At 44.9% G+C, this 17469-nt stretch overlaps 8 protein-coding genes across 8 annotated transcripts; 3 read left to right on the top strand and 5 right to left on the bottom strand.

Annotated features, from left to right (window-relative positions):
* Positions 1 to 394: 394 nt before the first annotated feature.
* On the bottom strand, positions 395 to 1424 carry DFL_003837 (uncharacterized protein; the record flags this gene model as incomplete). Its single annotated transcript, XM_067632830.1, has 3 exons — positions 395 to 1028; positions 1090 to 1335; positions 1405 to 1424. 3 exons carry the CDS (start codon positions 1422 to 1424, stop codon positions 395 to 397), a joined length of 900 nt encoding a protein of 299 aa, XP_067491060.1.
* Positions 1425 to 2587: 1163 nt separating this feature from the next.
* DFL_003836 (uncharacterized protein) lies at positions 2588 to 3686 on the bottom strand (the record flags this gene model as incomplete). The annotated part of the gene is made up of 3 exons (XM_067632829.1): positions 2588 to 3281; positions 3346 to 3534; positions 3664 to 3686. The coding sequence occupies 3 exons, from the start codon at positions 3684 to 3686 to the stop codon at positions 2588 to 2590; spliced, it is 906 nt and encodes a 301-aa protein (XP_067491059.1).
* A 789-nt stretch (positions 3687 to 4475) lies between these two features.
* On the top strand, positions 4476 to 5547 carry DFL_003835 (uncharacterized protein; the record flags this gene model as incomplete). Its single annotated transcript, XM_067632828.1, has 2 exons — positions 4476 to 4495; positions 4749 to 5547. 2 exons carry the CDS (start codon positions 4476 to 4478, stop codon positions 5545 to 5547), a joined length of 819 nt encoding a protein of 272 aa, XP_067491058.1.
* Positions 5548 to 5828: 281 nt separating this feature from the next.
* Positions 5829 to 6986, bottom strand: DFL_003834 (uncharacterized protein; the record flags this gene model as incomplete). The annotated part of the gene is made up of 1 exon (XM_067632827.1): positions 5829 to 6986. The coding sequence occupies one exon, from the start codon at positions 6984 to 6986 to the stop codon at positions 5829 to 5831; it is 1158 nt and encodes a 385-aa protein (XP_067491057.1).
* A 612-nt stretch (positions 6987 to 7598) lies between these two features.
* DFL_003833 (uncharacterized protein) lies at positions 7599 to 9488 on the bottom strand (the record flags this gene model as incomplete). The annotated part of the gene is made up of 8 exons (XM_067632826.1): positions 7599 to 7929; positions 7985 to 8074; positions 8133 to 8248; positions 8301 to 8562; positions 8615 to 8741; positions 8812 to 9112; positions 9180 to 9208; positions 9344 to 9488. The coding sequence occupies 8 exons, from the start codon at positions 9486 to 9488 to the stop codon at positions 7599 to 7601; spliced, it is 1401 nt and encodes a 466-aa protein (XP_067491056.1).
* Positions 9489 to 11814: 2326 nt separating this feature from the next.
* DFL_003832 (uncharacterized protein) lies at positions 11815 to 12321 on the top strand (the record flags this gene model as incomplete). Its single annotated transcript, XM_067632825.1, has 1 exon — positions 11815 to 12321. One exon carries the CDS (start codon positions 11815 to 11817, stop codon positions 12319 to 12321), a length of 507 nt encoding a protein of 168 aa, XP_067491055.1.
* Positions 12322 to 12732: 411 nt separating this feature from the next.
* DFL_003831 (uncharacterized protein) lies at positions 12733 to 13749 on the top strand (the record flags this gene model as incomplete). The annotated part of the gene is made up of 3 exons (XM_067632824.1): positions 12733 to 13313; positions 13371 to 13618; positions 13685 to 13749. 3 exons carry the CDS (start codon positions 12733 to 12735, stop codon positions 13747 to 13749), a joined length of 894 nt encoding a protein of 297 aa, XP_067491054.1.
* A 412-nt stretch (positions 13750 to 14161) lies between these two features.
* Positions 14162 to 15388, bottom strand: DFL_003830 (uncharacterized protein; the record flags this gene model as incomplete). The annotated part of the gene is made up of 4 exons (XM_067632823.1): positions 14162 to 14848; positions 14907 to 15206; positions 15267 to 15271; positions 15340 to 15388. The coding sequence occupies 4 exons, from the start codon at positions 15386 to 15388 to the stop codon at positions 14162 to 14164; spliced, it is 1041 nt and encodes a 346-aa protein (XP_067491053.1).
* Between the last annotated feature and the right edge of the window lie 2081 nt (positions 15389 to 17469).

Below are 17469 nucleotides of genomic sequence, written 5' to 3'. Positions count from 1 at the left end.
CTTTGGGATCCAGAAACGAAATAATATTGCGGCGCGGAAACAAGAATTTATTTATACTCAGTGTTCCGTGGTAGCCTCATCCCATATAGTTAGTAGACTTCCTAAAAATTGCCTGAAAAACTTTAGATTCTTAAGGGCTGTTGAAAATGCAACATTGTGAAACGTATGCCAAGGCGGGTGCCAAGGTTTGTGGGATGTTACACGAATCTAGACTATACTGGCTAAAGCTGATATTCATATGCCGACCTCGAAGCTACTTAAGTACTTAGTGGCATCTTATGTTCTCGAAATCTACTGATTCTTATTTGCTATTCGTTAAACGGTAGAATATCAAAATCCAATTTATTTGCTATTTACGCTTCGATACCCCACAGCTTACGTAGCTACAAAACAGCTAAATCATCAACGGCGGATTCCCCGGATTCACAAAAAGAATTATATCTGCCATAAACTCCGGACACTCCTGATAAGTCAAAGCAACAGCCTCCTGCTTCCTCAATTCAACAAGATGAGTAGCCCAATACTTCGCCAGCAGTATCCGAAATCTATCCCTCACAACTCCATCACAATCAGGCCAGTTCTCCTTCGGACCAGCTGGGAATTTTCCAGTGTTAACATCATGAGTATGGTTGTATATCGTCAGAATCGTCTCTGTCATTTTTTCTGAGTTTGCTGAGGGTGTAGAAGTAAAACAGCGATAGCTGGCTTTGTGGAGGGCTGTGGCCTTCAGTCCCATGCATTGCAGTCTTTCCGCTAAAATGTAGACTTTAGCGTGTAGGTAGAGTGGTTCTGGGTGATCTTTATCATCGTAGTTGTAGTCCTGCATGTAGCAGTATTGGGCGAAAAGCGCAAAAGTTTCGACATCGATGCCGTCATCTAGCGTCACTGTCCTATCACGAGACTCAGACATCCTTGAGTTTATGATATTGTTGAAGTATATCGACGCTGCGCAGAGGGCTTTGGTGTGGATGTTAAACTCTTTCTTCTCGGGCCCAACGATTATGACGAAGAAATCTGAGCTCATGGCACTGTTGTACCTATGTTAGCGAAATGTGCAAAATACGCAATTCCTTTCCTTTTTTCACCAACCATTGTAATGTAATAGCATGGTCCTTGCTTTTCGAGTTCGTGGCATCACTCTGAGGTTGCGTATCACCTAAGTCACAGCTATGCGATCGATCATAGCTATCACAGGCGATATTGTGGTCGCTATCGCGATGAGCACGCGTTTCGGGGAGACTGTTTATGAGATCTTTGTGTGGTCGACATGTGTGACACCAGTCACAATTCATGCAGATGCAGTCAGATTTACATTGCTGGCAGAAGCGATAACAACTGCGAGTTCGGTATTGTTAGTATGATTGAACTCGCAACTATATAGAAGTGAGTCTATGGGGTACATACCTCGGATACCCTCTTACCATGACGGCGACTCAGGCAGAAGATAAACAAATACCAGAGGTTTTGGCTGCGATAGCTTGTAGTATGCTAGACGTGATTGAAGTATGGGCAGAGGTAGGTTTGAGACGTTAAGGGAACTTTCTAGACGAGGGAACTGAAGTCCTGGCCTAATTATGGTCTAGAGATCAGCGTAGTCTCCACCCTCGTGAGGCGACACCTGCTTGCGCTTGTGCTTAGGTAGAGCAATTTCGTGTTGTAATTCAAGAACGTCTTGTGTTGACGTCACGAAGGACAGTTGAGAGCTGTTGAATCTTGAGCTTGAAGCCTAGTGAATTCAGATAAAGTAAGGAAGGAAAACAATTTCAACGAAAAGCGAGGAAAGATCTTATTAATGTGAATTCCATGCGTGTAAGCCGCGAAATCACATGATGGCAAATACAAGAAGTCAGTTAGAGGTTGTGAGTTGGTGTCAGTGATAGCTGGGTGAGTCAGGAGCTACTTGCGGCAAGGCCCGCGCCTGCCGGAAATGAATCTTTTGTCCTGCAGCATCAAGAGTCACATTCTGCACCGTTCGAAAGAACTTTCCGAAATTGGGAAGTATTTTCATTAAGCATTCTCAACCCATCTCGTCGTCATATGTCATAATGTTATTCTAACGTTGCCCAGCTTGCAGGCCCGATCCGTTCTACACATCTAACAGCAGCGCTAGAAACCAATGCAATATCAACTTTTATTGACAAATGAAAAGGGCGGCGGTGGGCAAATTAAGTTTCTATTCTTGTCTACTTGCATCTTTCCCCCGGAACCAAGGTGCAAAACGAGGTCCGTTGCGAAATCCGGGCAGCCACTGTGGATAGCAAGAAAGTTTTGTCAGCCAGCTGGCCAGCCAAAGAAAATTTGCTTGATGGATACTGCAACTCCGCGAACTAGACTACTCCAGCTGATAATTTCCTTCAACCTGAAATCGATTAGAATGAGACTCAATATAACATAGCTCAAGATGAAGTTCCTGATATCTGGGGGGAGAATAGCGCCACAAGAAACTGAGTATACGTATATATATACAAGCAAGACCATTATACCAAATTATATTTCCTACCACTTGGCCACATGATGGATGGCATATCTGGTCCTCGTCAATGCTAAATGGAAAATTCATGTCTGATAAGCCCGCAACGAAAATCCTTTAGAACTCCAAGCACCCCCTGCCATCCGTTTTAAAGCCAGTAGAAGCTCCAGAAAAGAGAAGAACATCAGCACTAAATGCCGGTTGATCCTGCAAAACATCCATGAAGGATTCGTTTCGGCGCAAATCGTCAATATGATGAGCGGCGAATTTTGCGAGTAGCATCCGAAATCCATCCCTATTCGTTGTTGGAATGGAAATTGTATCTCCCTTGGATTTTTCAGCCATAGTGGCCGGATATTTTCCAGTATTCGGGTCATATGTTGCATTGTAAATGATTGGAACGGTCTCCGGGATGATAAAGTGTAGAACCTTGATGAGGCTGGTGTTGGTTTTATCGTTGACTGCTTTTGAACATAACAAGGTAGCTTTCTTAAGGGCGAGGGACTTCAACTCTAAAACTTCGAATTTCTCTGCGAAGACGTAGACCCAAGCATGTACTTGAAGAGCATCCTCTTTTTCGGTATCGTCGTACCCATAGGTACCGAAGTAACTAAATTGAACAAAGAGGTTGAAGGCAATGCCGTTGTCTAATGTGTCTTTGAATTCGATGGTTTTATTGGCTTTTTCTTTCATCTCGAGTTCAATGTGTTTCTTCAAGACGGGCGACGTTTGGCGAAGAGCTTCAGAGTGTATAAAGTATTGTTTTTTTTCATCGCCGACCTTGATAGTGTACACCTCTGATACACAGAACCTACACTACTTATCAGCACTAAGGTGTGATGGATGAAAACACCATCTTTAGGTTTCGGGCTTACTGCGTAAACCTATCAGAGGTCTCTCTCAGAAACTTTCCAATATCTGCTGGTTCTGAGCCAGTGCAAGTATGGCGCCAAGGATGATTCGTTCCTCCAGTGTTGTAAGCGTTACTTGTATGGCAGCTGTGGCAGTAGTTGCATTGCTCACAAGTGCAATCATTTTTACAGTTGTTACAATAACGTGGGCAACTATCCGCAAGAATTTTAGTGAGTATGAAGTAACTCTAATTTTCAAGATCCTGAAATCAAGCCAAACTCTAGAATATTAGAGCACCAGGCTAACTAAGTAAGCAGCCAGGTATATGGTCGGCTACTTACCCTTGGGCACCACGCTTTGTCATTTTGAGAATATCGATATTACAATTATTTTGAGGAGACTTAGTTACGGTATGATTTGTGATCCCACTGATGCCTTGGCTCCCCTTTCCCTTCTTTTTTCCCTTCTTTATGGGCGGTATCTTGGGGCGATTTGTTGATAAACCTGTTTTCGCCTTCGTTTAGCAGTAAATTTATTCGAGGTTAATGAGTTGCGACGACGAGATTAGTTCATGAGTTGACGTTGTTGTATTCTTAGTAGGCGTAGACCAGACGATTTTAATTCTGTGTTGAATCCAGAAATTTCTCGTATTCAGTTCTATTCTGTGCGGGGTACGCGCTTAAGTACTTCAATGTATAGATAGCATATCGTTCAACATCAGGCATAATTTGGCTTGTCAGAAATCTCGAACCTGCTGGATTCAGGCTCCATACGGTATGTTCCAGGCTTGTCTTGACATCCCAGGTTCTTCCTCCCGTAGCTCATGAATTCACTTGATTTCTTCGTAGTGCACCGGCTAGTTGCTAGACATTGGGTGACTAGCCTTTCTTGGCGAATGGTTACGGCTACGCTGTTCTCATACAAGGCTGGAGCTGGCATTCTCCACATTTACTGCGCATGAAATTTAAATTCGCACTTGCAAGGCTGAAGGTTGTATTCAGATAGAAACACAATAAGAATATCCGCCGAAGTCCATGAACTTCCCTGAGTTTATATAGCTGCCGAAATTAGAATACTACCTACGTTAGTAGGCACTTTATTTATCCACAAGGTATCTGGGCCGGCCGCGCGCGCGCTACACTGATCCGTCCTGATGGACTCCACACTCTCACAGTAAGTTACCCTGCAGCTTTGCTTTCTAAACGAAAATGTCACAACCACAACGACTTTCAAAGCCGGGTTCTCTCTATATCATGCCTGAAAACTTGCGTAACCCCAGGATATGCATATGCATATCTAAACTACATGGCACTAGATATCTCAGTCCCACAAGCTAGGATATGGGACCTAGGCGCCATTATCTCCTTTATAAGCCAACTACCAACGCGGAAGTTCACTCACAAACCCCGCTCCTCTTATACAATAGAGTACTAAAAACCCCCACTATCGCCCTGAAAGTGGGCTCACCCGATGTGAACAATGTGGAGACATACCACGTCCACGAGTCCGTCTTGATCCGGTCTTCCCACTACTTCAAACAAGTCCTAAATTCGACGTTCTCCGAAAACACCAAGAAGGAAATAGCACTATCTTCATCAGTTGATACACCACAAGCATGCGAACTATTCCTTGAATTCGCATATACCGGGAAATGCAAACCGCCGAAAACTTCAAACTCATTGCTACGCTACGGAGAAGCATATCTTTTCGGAGAAAAGATACAGGCTATCGAGTTCAAGGAGTATATCCACACGCAAGCTAGAGCGGAAGCAGAACAGAGCTTCAAAGACCTCGACTTCCTCTTCAAAACGACCAAACCGACGGATCCTCTTTCTCAACCACGGGCTGAATTACTCGAAACATGGGGATCATTGATAGAAATGATATACGGAGGTACATACGATAACAAAGAAGAAATCCTCGAGGCCGCGGCTCCATCGGATGCAGACACGCCGTTTAAAGATCACTTCGACAACGTGAAGTCATGGTTGGAAACTTCAAAGCTGGATTTATTCCGTGCGTTGCTATCACAGATTTGTGCTCAATATCCCCTGGTTTTAGCCTCCAGCCCTCGAATGCTCAAATTGAGCCGCTGTATTCCTGAGTTCGCAGCAGATATACTCAACCATCAGCTGAAATCTTCGCTCGAGGAGATTGAACAGGCACATATTTTCGCGGTACCACATCTTTATGCTGTGACCCGTAAGAAGCCCGGGCCGTCGTGATGAGCTGGCCGGGTGGAATTCAATTCCTGTTAGAAGGGACGGGGTGATACCCCTGGAATAAACCGTTTCTCGTACCTAGACGCCATAGGGGGAGGAGTGGCTAAACCAAACGGTGTGACTCCTCCTTTGTGACGTCTAGGTGCGAGACTAGGCTAAATTGCGAGTCATTGTTCAAATTGCGTTGTATTTACAAGTTTCGAAATTCAAACTACATATATAAAAACACCCGCCTGCGACCCGTAACCGGTAAAGCAGCACCCATTTCGTATCTAGACTACCGTTTAACCCTCCTCCTCCTCTTCCTCCTCATCATCAGTACTCCCCCAATCCTCACCCCCCCACCAAGAAGGCTTCCTCCCACACCTCCACTTCCCCTTCATCCGCTTAAACCACCAATAATCCCTCTCAACCTCCACACTAGCATCCCTCAACGTCTCCTTATGCCGCATCAACGCCGTTTGCACAACCGTCAAATCAAACGTCTCCTCCACATCCTCCCAATCCTCCAAAATCCCCATATTAACCCACTCAAACCTCACCTTAACAAACTCCAATGCTTCGCAAAATCCAAAGAACCGAGCTAGTTCGGTGGCTTCGCATTCGAGGTTGAAGAGTCCGAGGTGTTTGACTTTACAGAGGTATGTGGATTGGGAGAAACGGGAGAGGAGGGAGAAGTCGCCGCCGAGGGTGTTGAGTTCGGTTTTCTGAATGTTTGGGAGGAGAAATATGGGGAAAATTTTGTCGATATCGAAGCCGTCTTGTTCATCCATGTGTCCTCTAGAAAACCTTTTTAAGGTTATCAATGACTCTGGGAACCTCTTTTGTAGCTCTTCAGGCTCTACGATGTGTTTCTTATCATCCATTATAAGTCTATAAATAAACTCTTCCAGATGCGCGTCCAAACAATCGGAATAAACCCCTTCGAGATCAATATCCGCTACCGGAGTACCCATATCCAACCCCTCCAACGCCGGGAGCAAACATAAGATGGGGATAAGAAGAGAAGCAGGGTCTTGAAGTTCTTGAATAGACTTAATCCACCGCGGGTGGAAACTATACTTCTTCGCTAGAACGTTCAAACTCTCAAGTTCTACTGCCGTCCATTTAAATTCCTCCCCTTTCTCATTTTCCCCACCCTCGGCGGGAGTTTTAGAAGCGGGAACATTATTCCTCTCTGTATACCCCCACACCACGCTCAGCTCGGTGAAATTCCGACCAAATGAAGGCTCGGCCAGCAGTCTTCGAAGAAAAGTAGTCAATTGCCCCGGACGATTGTTGTGAAGAGCAATGTCTCGATCGCGTGGGATATACTCCTTCGCGACATGATAAAAAGTTTTGCACACGCGACTCGCATCACAGAGATCCGAGCGGTCAAGGTCCAGGTGGCCTAGGATCTCGTGAAGGATTTCTGTTGGGAGAGTGGTAATGTTGGAGGCCATTTTGGCTTCTTCCGTAGAGTTGCCCGAATCGGAGCCAACAAGGCTTCAATTTGTGGAAGACGGGGAAACTACAGCTGCAGGTATAAAATATTCAGCTATGCATATAACTTCAAGAGGAAAATGGGGGCAACTCGGTCTGGCGGGAAGCTGGCCAAAAGTGAATTCTGTGGTTGGGGCCGTGTGTTATTTTGGATGAGGTTGCGTTGTTAGTGTAGATTTCTCGCACGAGAAGGCCAATGTAGGCAGGGGTTTGGTGGAGCAGATAAACTTTGATGCAGATATTGGCAGCAGATGCTTGAAACAAAAGTATTATTATTATTTAGTCCCCCACAATGCCATATTATACAAGAAACAAACTAATTACTGTGCAGAAAACGATAAAACCATCCACGGTTCCAATGGCAATTGGTATATGAACTAGCTAATCAATCGCGATGTGGCTCTATCTCGATAATGCTATTGCCGCTCGAACATCACAAAAATGAAATAAACTTAGAATTCCTAACAGGACGCTTCCCTGCACCGAAGATGCTAATGACCACAATGGAAAAAAAAAAAAGACCCACAAACTATAATCCCATACCAAAACCTAACACCCTTTGCCTAAAGGATTCAGTACATGCTCATAAACGTCGTGATAATCATGACAATGGCAATAGGCCATGCAGAAATCTGTACCGAACTCGCTGAGTTTGGTTTCGATGTTGAAGTCGCTGAAACTTCCGAATTAGAACTCGTTGGACTCGAAGTGGTTGTAATACTCGTAAAACGTGCGGAAGGGGTGGAAGAGGGGGGAGCGCGCGAAGGGGACAAACCAGTACTAGTAGACGCAGGCAGGGATGTCGCGATATCTCCGATGGTTGGGATGCTGGCACTCGGATCGATTGTCCAGGCGCTAGCAGAGCTGGCTGGGCAGTTAACCTGAGTGTTTGTTGGGGTATACCTAGTGGTCGGGTATCAGCGTCTGGATAGAATCAATTATGGAAATCCCCACATACGCGCTCAAGGTGAGACTAGTGGGGCTGACACTGGCCCAAACAGTCTTCAAATTATTAAAATCCGGGGAAACTGGAGTTGGAGTGCCGGATCTGTAGGACTTGTGGTAAGCTCATGTTACTTTAAATCTCAGAATCTGGGGGGAAATACCTTTCATATGGGTCACCGCCGACAGCTGTGGATGTGTCCTTAACCATTCCGTAGGTGACTAAGCCGTACTTGTTGCTCTCATTGATCCATTCGTAGACGATAGCTCCAGACCACCACTATGCTAACTTTAGAGATCTATTTTGCACCAACTCTATTTTCAAGACTTACATCAGTCATGTTAGGACCAAAGACGGAGTACATATCTTCGAATAGTCTGGGCGGGCTAGTATTGCATCCATCTTCGCTGAAGAAAGCTGGGATATCGTATTGAGCATCTGAGAGGTAGCCGGTAAGACGAGAGTAGCCGCTGGTCTGGAAGGTATCCGTTGGATTGCACCACTCGTAGGCATTGACACCGTAGAAATCGATTGAGGAGTCTCGGTCAGTGAAACCTTCGTGGTTGCAAGCCAAGTAGTTTTGAACAAATGGGCTACCAATGTCAGCAATCCTAATATGATTGGTATGGTACTTTTCAAACCTACCGAGTATCAGCATTATCAGTGGAGGCATAGCCGATATAGACAGAATGATCGTATTTCTTGTTCTTGATATGAGTCTTGATATCGGCAACAGCGGCAGCAATAAAGTACACCGCCCTCTCACCAGAAGCTATACATTTCACAACCATTAGTACTGTTGCCTGTCTTGCGACAATTGGGTAGTAATGTGAAATATCTACCCTTGGTAATAACCTCATTTCCGATCCAGAAACCAACAGTGTTTTCGTATTTTGCAAACGCATCCAAGGTAGCAGCGAAGGAGGAAAGTTGTTCTTGACTCCAATACGGGTTATCTTCGTTAATTCCTGTCTCGAAGTTGGCAAGGTCGACGAAGAGGTAGATTCCCGCATCAGCGAAGATCTTCATGCAGTCGTCATGGTTGGCACTATAGTTGGTTTGGTAGACACGGATCGTGTTCACACCGAGTTCCTTCATCAATGTAGCATCAAGCTGACACTGCTCCTTGTCTACCAAGGGATCCTACTCGAACAATCAGACCATACACTCCCAAGCGACATCTTTCCGGAATCCTATAAGTCTAACTTACGGTTCGGGCACGCAGTTGGTATGCAACACCTATTTGCGTAATAGTGTTGTTGTAGTATGGTCAGCTTCATAATGCTCTTCATGTACATACCAAACTCACATCCGGTGCACCCGTCATACAGCCTTCTCGGAGGAAGCCAAAATTGTTAACGGAAAGAGACATACCTTTGATGTAGAACTGTGCTCCGGTCTCCGAATTGAAGAATTTGTTACCCTTGATTGTTAGAGGTGCAATTGCTTCGACAAGTCCGATGCTCGAGGTGAGAAAAGCGGCGATAAGCCCGCCGACTTTACCCCAGACATTGATCATGGCGATATCGATAATACAGGATGAGGTTAGTTTTGTCCGGATGGATATTAAGATCTTAGCCTTGGCAATATCTTGGGTATTCTGGGGAGGGTGAAATGGATAGGAAAGTAAAAGGCAGTGAAGGAAAGGATAGGAAAGAAATTAGTTGATTAATTAATCCATTTATTTATTACCAGCGCGACGTCAGCCTTTTAAAGGAGAGCCTAAACAACGGGATTGCAGTCCCAATGACGCGCGAAAACGCTATAAATACAGAAGAATATCGCTTCGGTCGAATCGATGTCTAAAATGGAATGGTTGCTAGCCGTTGATCGAGGAATTCCCAGGGTTCCTACTCCGTCGTTGTGTCCTAGTACCTGCGCTTGTGCTTGGACTGTATGTTATTACTGTCCGCCATGTTCGGTCTTTTCCTGTCCTGCAAAGTGAAATAAATGCCGACGCAGCCGGGAGACAATTACAAGCACACTTTCCCTTGTTCCCGTCTCCTTCGTACTGATACTCTTTAATTGCTGGCTTGCGTATGCACTGCTCATTTTAGCCAGGAACATGTGGAGGTACCTGGCAGTCAACCCGTTCCACCAGTTAACAAGGCTCATATCCTTGATTTGAGCGAACGAATCGGTGCCATTCTTATCGATAATGGGCGAACAGAGGTTGACATCGATCGTTATTTCTATTTCTGTTTGGGACGCCCCTGTCATCCCTCAGCCCAAGAAAGTGTCAGCGACTTGGCCGGAAGCTTGACTGCCTTGAATCCTCTTGTCCCCACCAAATGGCGCTGATTAAACTGCGCCCAGCCCGACCAGTCCGCTTCGGGCTTAAATCGGCCGAAATTGTGTGCGGACTTACCGAGAAAGGAACTGCGACAGAACAGAATGTGTTGATGACCTCTTCACCCGTACATGTATGATACTAGAAAGATTTTGAAACTGCATTGCAATTACCGCCTTGGTATATGATATTGAATGGTTCGAAAATCGGGGAAGAAAGTCTAATGGAAATTTCGCTAGCTGAAAAATTTTACTGTTAGGATTTAGGTATTCGTAATTTCGATTTTAATGTGGTCGTAGTTTGAATCTGACAAGCTTTGGTACCTGAATCCTCAACCATCATGCTCGATTTGGGAAGACGGAATGCAAAAGTTAAGTTTTGAATGTCTCTTACGTCATCTTGTACAGGTATATATACCTTCGGAAAAACTCCTGGTTGGATACCCGGGCCCTGAGAGACCACGTGGAACCGTAATGGTACTTTCCAGACTGCCTCTTCGTCCCCGCGTGACTGTTGAGGACATATTGATACTATTATACTCCTTCATGCATCATTCGCATTGTCCTTTGCTCGATACCCTCAAGTCATAGGTCAGTATAGATTGGCAGTCTATGAGTTTGCTGCCGAAAGTTCGAAAGTCCCTCCAATCAAAATCCCAAGCTTACTTTCTACTGGCTTAACTCACCACTATGCCCACAAGCCATGTCAGATCAATTCGTCCAAAACGTTGGGCCCATCCTTCAACCAATCCTTACTTAGGCCTTCGGCAACCGGCCAGATTGATGGGACGAAGAAACGAAAACCTTAAATCTCAAGAGCCAAAAATTCGGCAATATAGACTCAGGAACAAAGTTCTTGCTTGTTTCAAATTTAAACAAGAATCCAGACTCTTTGTAAAGCATGCCTCCAAAGCTGTTTCTCTAGATCTTCTTCTCGCCAGTTAACTCGGGCTAGGCTTGGAAGAATAAAATTTACAACCACCCTTCCTCATCCGGCCTAATCTACACTCCGATTTTCTGGATATATTTCCACATCTGTTAAAATATATCCATATGAAGCAAAAGACCCAGCAAATGCGGTTAAACATAACCACCACCAAGCAACGCAAGACAAACCTCTTCTCCCTTCACACCAAGATCGATATTGCCTTTTCGTCGATCACATTAACATGACGGACAAAGTTCACCATGTCGGGGAAATATGGGTCGCTAACGTCTGGTGTGCTGAGTTCATCACGCCGCTCTACACCGGCAGTGTTTCCCGCCACGAGCTTCCTTCCCTCTGAAAAATCGACTCGGGGTGAGGATGCTATAAAAGTTGGACAGATCCACAATTGCCTTTAGAAGGATTGCCACTTCTTGGATTCTATTACTATCGTATGACCGCTTAAATCATTAAATTGTTTCAATTCCGGAATTGGGTTTTCACACCTTCAGGTTTGTACTATCCGGCTCAAGCACTGAAGGGCAGCCCACCTTTCATATTGTATATTCTAACGATAATACTTTATTTTCGTTGAGATCGATAGTGGAGTACGATCTCCTAAGTTTTCAAGATGGCAAACCTTCTCGGCGTTTTGCTGCCCATTTACAGTCAGCTTTTGGCTCTCCAAAGCCAGATCCAAACCGCGAGTGTGAAATCTTCCATCACTACGACAGCCAAAGTTCCAACAACCACGAGTGCTAAGATTACCAGCTCTACATCAAAAATTGTTAGCACTTCAGCGACTACCAAGGCTTCGGTTTTAAATGTCCAATCTACCGTCCCTGCCTCTAATGTTCGTTTTACTACAGCTACTAGCGCCAAAACTACTTCCACCACTGCAAAGGCGGCATTTAGTGATGCTGCCAGCTCATCCAAAGCTGCATCTTCCTCAACTGTCATTCCATCGGCTCAGATTTCCTCAGCTGTCAATGTTGATTCTGTTTTGTCTTCTATTGCTTCCGTAATCTCAACCTCAGTTCTACTGCGCTTCCCTCTATTGATGCACAAAACCCCTCGTCTTCATCAGTTGGGCCGGGGCCATCTGCCCCATCAGCAGATGCATCGTCCCTCAGCTTAACCTCTACTGCTGCAGCTCCTTCTGCCACATATTCATTGCTCAACAATGTCTTTATCTTGGCACCAGACGCTGCAACAGCTGCGTTGACAGAGCATCCGCTCGATTGATACGGTATGGCCTGGGATACTTTTATTGTTCCACAAGGAGGTACCGACCTGCCGGCTTTGACTTCAAACAATAGCGATGGAACTATCACTTGCAAGTACAACATAATTGCGATGCACTCGCAGTTATCTTACGACTACGGTGATCTTAGCTGGAGAAGCGCCCTAGCAACAGATCAAATGAACCAAATCTATGCTTATCAGGTATCCTATGGCGCACGGATGGTCCACTTTAACATTTGGCCGGGGAATTATGCCTTCGGTGCAGATGCCGTCGGAGGGTGTTGTAATGCGGGAGACGACCAAAATGTCACCGTCATTAAAGAGGTTGCAGCCACACGATTTCCTTCTGCGGGGCTCGATTCTATCCCTCTCAGTCTCAGTGGATTATGCCACGTTTTCATCCAAAATCACTGATACCAACCTTACTCAAACTACTGCATTCCTTGAGTTCAGCCCTAACACGCAGTATGCGGATACTACCGTTGGTGGCGTTATTAACACTTTCCCTGATGGAAGATCTCAGATGGCATTCTTCTGCAGTTTTGTAACATGGAGTCCAACCAGTGCATACTTGAACTATATCCGGATTCACCGGGCGGCCCACGGTCTCTACGATGACTATAGACGTGTTCTGTTAGGTGCTCAAATCGATGACGTCCTTCTCGGCGCCGAAGCTTGGGATACCAGTATTACCTATTGTACCACAGTCACGGACATGGTCGTCCACGCTGACCGGGTAAATGATGTCAACAACCGTTTCGCAAAGGCAAATCCAGGCTTTCATTACATAGTCGAGCCCGGTTTGAACGGGAACGGTAACCTTCTTCAGTCATATGACCAAATGTCACTCAAGTCTCTCACAGGAACTTGCCAAGATCCGATCTAGTACGCAAAGGATCCTGACACTACTCCTCTCGAGTTCCAAAAGGTTTTGGGGACTAGTACCAGTAGCTGTCCCTCTGATATCATCGATGTCTCGATTCCAAGCATCTCTGTCCCAACTGTCAGCGTTCCAAGTGTCACCGCCCCAACCGTTAGCATTCCAAGTGTTACGGTACCAACCGCTGCCGCTAGACCGACCTTCCCGTCAGTGCACCCGATCGTTAACAAGAACCCTACGGCTAAGGGCCTTAGTCCTCACCAAATGCTTGAGTCCCAGGGATTCGAACTGGTTGAGGAGGGTCATCCAAGTAAGTTACATGTCCGCAAATCGAGCTTGAACAAAGATAATACTAACAGTGAAATGTCGAATGAAGGACTCATGGTTGGCCGAGACGAGGATTTCCGGATCCGTGGTAGCCGAAAAGCCCAAAAGGCATGAAATGATGCTTAGATATTTTAACAATATCTCTGATACGAAAATTTACTGCTAAATACAATGTGCTTTAACGGCTTTCTAGTTTGATTTGATTATATTACTATTTTTTTTATTAATCAGTTGCTCTGTTTCTATATGAATACAGTACTACTACTTACGATATAAATTAGTATCAAAAAACTTAATACAATTGATCTGTTCTGGTTCCTATACCAGTTCAAAAGTGTGCAATCTATTACGTCTATAGTTCCATTAGTAGAATGGAATGTGGCGTGTAAGTTTAGATCGAGATCAAATCCTAGTCGTTACCAACTAGACCAGTCAGTTCGGATTCTGATGTTGATAGGCTCCTTTAAGGTATATACAGCCATCCTCCAATTGCAACCAACTCGAGCAGTCTCGTAACAATACTCGCTCACAAAAATCTCTCAACACTCTCTGCCGTCGCAAGTACACTATCCTCCAGAGAGATATAATTCAATCCCAAAACCTCCTTGCTCTTCGCATTATTATAAACATAGCTTTGAACCACCTCGCCAGTAGGGGGATAATCGTTCTTCGTAAGCTTATTATGCTTCCTCAAGATCTCAACAATCTCTGCCCATGTAAATGCCCCAGCAACATTAAAGAACCTCTGTCCCTTCGCCTCTTCAACTTCCAATGCTCTAATATGCGCATCCGCTACATCTCTAACATCAACGAATGCCTTTGGTCCAGCGCCTTCCTCGACCTTGGGATTGAGACCGGCGATATACTTGTATAGCAAGAATACAGAGGTATTAATGCTCTCTGCGTCTTTGACAGAGTGGATGACAGGTCCAAAAACGAATACTGGGTTTACAGCTGCGACTTCGAAAGAGGGGGATTCGGTCTTTACGAAATCCCATAGTGCTCGTTCGGCTAATGCCTTTGATGCACGGTATGCCTCGTTTGGAGGGACCTGTTTGGAGGGATTTGTAGGGTCGGCTTTGAAGGCTTCGGCGAGGTTGATGGAGTGCTGGTTCCATTGGGCTTCATCGAATACATGTCCCGGGTCGTGGGGTTCTACGATTGCAGCAAAGGAAGAGGTTATGACGACACGTTTAAGTTGTAGTCCGGCATACTATTTCACCCATTAGCCAGAATATTCCACCAATTGTATAAAGATGAATATTTCATACCTCCTTAGCAGCCTTTAACAAATTTACAGTTCCATTAACGGCCGGATTAATCAAATCGACATACGGATCTGTAACCCTATAGTGAAATGGACTAGCAATATGTGCGATACCATCGACGCCCTTGACGGCTTCATTAAAGGCTCCATTGTCTTCCAGGTCTGCCACTTCGACAATTTCGAAATTGGAGGTGTATTTTGCAAAGGGTCCATTTTTGAGGAATTCGGCTTTGGAGAGGGTACGGGCTGTGCCACGTACTTTGTATCCTTGTTCGAGGAGTTTGAGAGCCGTCCAAGATGCGATCTGTAGTTACGTAATTAGATTTAAGAGGATGTATGATTGAAGTTAACGAAAAGAACTTACGTATCCTATATTGGAAGGTTAGCGCAAAGATCAATAGAGATATTCTGTAGATATGAAGATATATTGAACCCACCAGTTACGCCGGTCACCAGAATCAAGCCGCCTTTTAGTGGTGTGGTCATTTTTGCGTTGTTTGGAAGTGCTTTATTTGGTGTAACAAGGGTCTAGTTATGTCGGCGATCCAGCTGTGCGACAAGGAAGTTACTCGTATTCGACGTTCAATGGTTATAAAATATACAATTGCGTGATAGGATATTCCAGGACGAATTTCGAAGCTTTCTCAATCCTATTTATAACCCCCCTAGGTAGCTCCCTTATCGGATGCTGCCCCTCCTAACCCTCCTTGCCGACCGAGCTTCCGGAACTCCACTGTGGGGCCGGCCACGCTATCCGCCAGCGAAATCTCGCAATTCAAAAGCCATTTTTCCAAGAGCTTTAGCCAGTATTAACCCATATGTGGATGTCGATGCGAAATGTTTGACAACGATGAGCTCAGACGCAGGAACTCTGTTTTCCGGTGAAATTTGTGCCGTGGGATTTATAATTAGTCAGATTGTTGATAGGTAGACGGGATTACTAATGCGGACACCGAAGACCCTGGTCGCGGTTTGGATTCGATTAATTGCTTTGAATTCAAATGGCGGCTAGGTTTGAGTCAGAGTCATTTCTGCATCGACGGTCATGAATCGTGGTGTATTTGACGGCCGTAATAATGGAGTTAACCGCCGGAATTTAGCTAATCACCATCGATCTAGCAGCTTAGCTTAGGATGTGGAGTTAAGCTTGGCTACATGTATACATATCGGAAAACATTGCAGATTGGAAACATATCGCCAAGAATGCGACGTCGATCCATGAACGAGAAGTAGTCTCGTACCCGACGAGATGACGTTATACCATGCTAGATGTCACGATTTGGAGTCTAGGTATTGCGAATTTCTTTTCGACTTTTAGAAGCGGGCTAATACAATAAACTACTGTTGATTTTTATATAAATCTGCATCTAATTTGAAGATATTTTAAATTTTGTTGATTGCGTAGCATAAAGGTGGTAATTTAAGACATTTATACACAGATCTATACCCGTCTAAACCAACTCAGTGGCATACACCACAACAGAACATAATTCAAATATACGACCTCCCCAAAGGTCCCAAATACCACATCGCCACCAAAACCAACTTTTCCTCCTTACTTACTCAACCTTACCGAACTCTGAAGCGTTTGTGCGGCATCCCGACTAACATACTTAATATGAAAACCCCCTTCGCTCTGTTCATTCAACCCAGGTTCTAAACTACACTGCTCCAAGGCTTCTTCCTTAACCCCATCAAACGTATATTCCATCCCATCATTATGTCCCGCCATTCTTAAGCCATACGTCCTTTGACCCAGTGTTAGCGGCCAGAGGGTATAGGCCAATTGGTGGAAATATCCTTGGTTTAAAGCTTGTGGGCCGTGGACTGCTGCGAAAGGGTAATTTTCGTTGTGAGAGCTTATGCGGATTGTTATATCCAAGTCAATTATTTATTTTTCATAAGAAATTAAAGATGCAAGGCGATACACAATAGGGGTTAGAATTGATTTTAGAATCTTCCTATTTCGTCGCTCTAGGCTTTTGGGAGCGGGAGACTCGTCTACCCATTGACTAGACCGGTAATCTCTGATTGATACAGAGAAGCGACGGAGAAGGTGACAGTAACGAGGAGTTGGTAGTAGATCGAATCTTCTATCGGTGATTCTTTTGAACCACAGTTTGTTCGATACATGGTCTACATCCTCGTGGCCTCTAAAATGCATATATTAATACCCGCTCTTCTACTAAAAATCTCTTAAAAACCTAAGGAACTTGGCAACATACCCCTCCCCTAAATGGCAAGTATACCCCACCTTCTCCCACAAACTTTCATACGAAACCACAAACCAATGTTGAGGTCTACCATCTCCAAACCCAGATCTCTCTACACAAATCCGAAGAGGGAAGATATTACATCCCCAAAGGATTTGTGCCGCTTCCTCGTAGATTTGGTGATTTAGGCGTAGGATTGATACGTCTAAACATGGTTATACCTGGTGCTCCCACAGGAATTCTTTGATTTGGTGGGCAGGGTCTGGTGAGACGTCGAAGAGGAGGATGTATAGGTAAAGTCCGCCTCGGATCTCATCATCGATCTTATCGACAACACATACAATGCAACATTTC

Source organism: Arthrobotrys flagrans, assembly GCF_004000055.1.
Source record: "Arthrobotrys flagrans strain CBS H-5679 chromosome Unknown unitig_0, whole genome shotgun sequence".
NCBI classification, from domain to species: domain Eukaryota; kingdom Fungi; phylum Ascomycota; class Orbiliomycetes; order Orbiliales; family Orbiliaceae; genus Arthrobotrys; species Arthrobotrys flagrans.
This window is presented reverse-complemented; position numbering and strand designations above follow the sequence as displayed.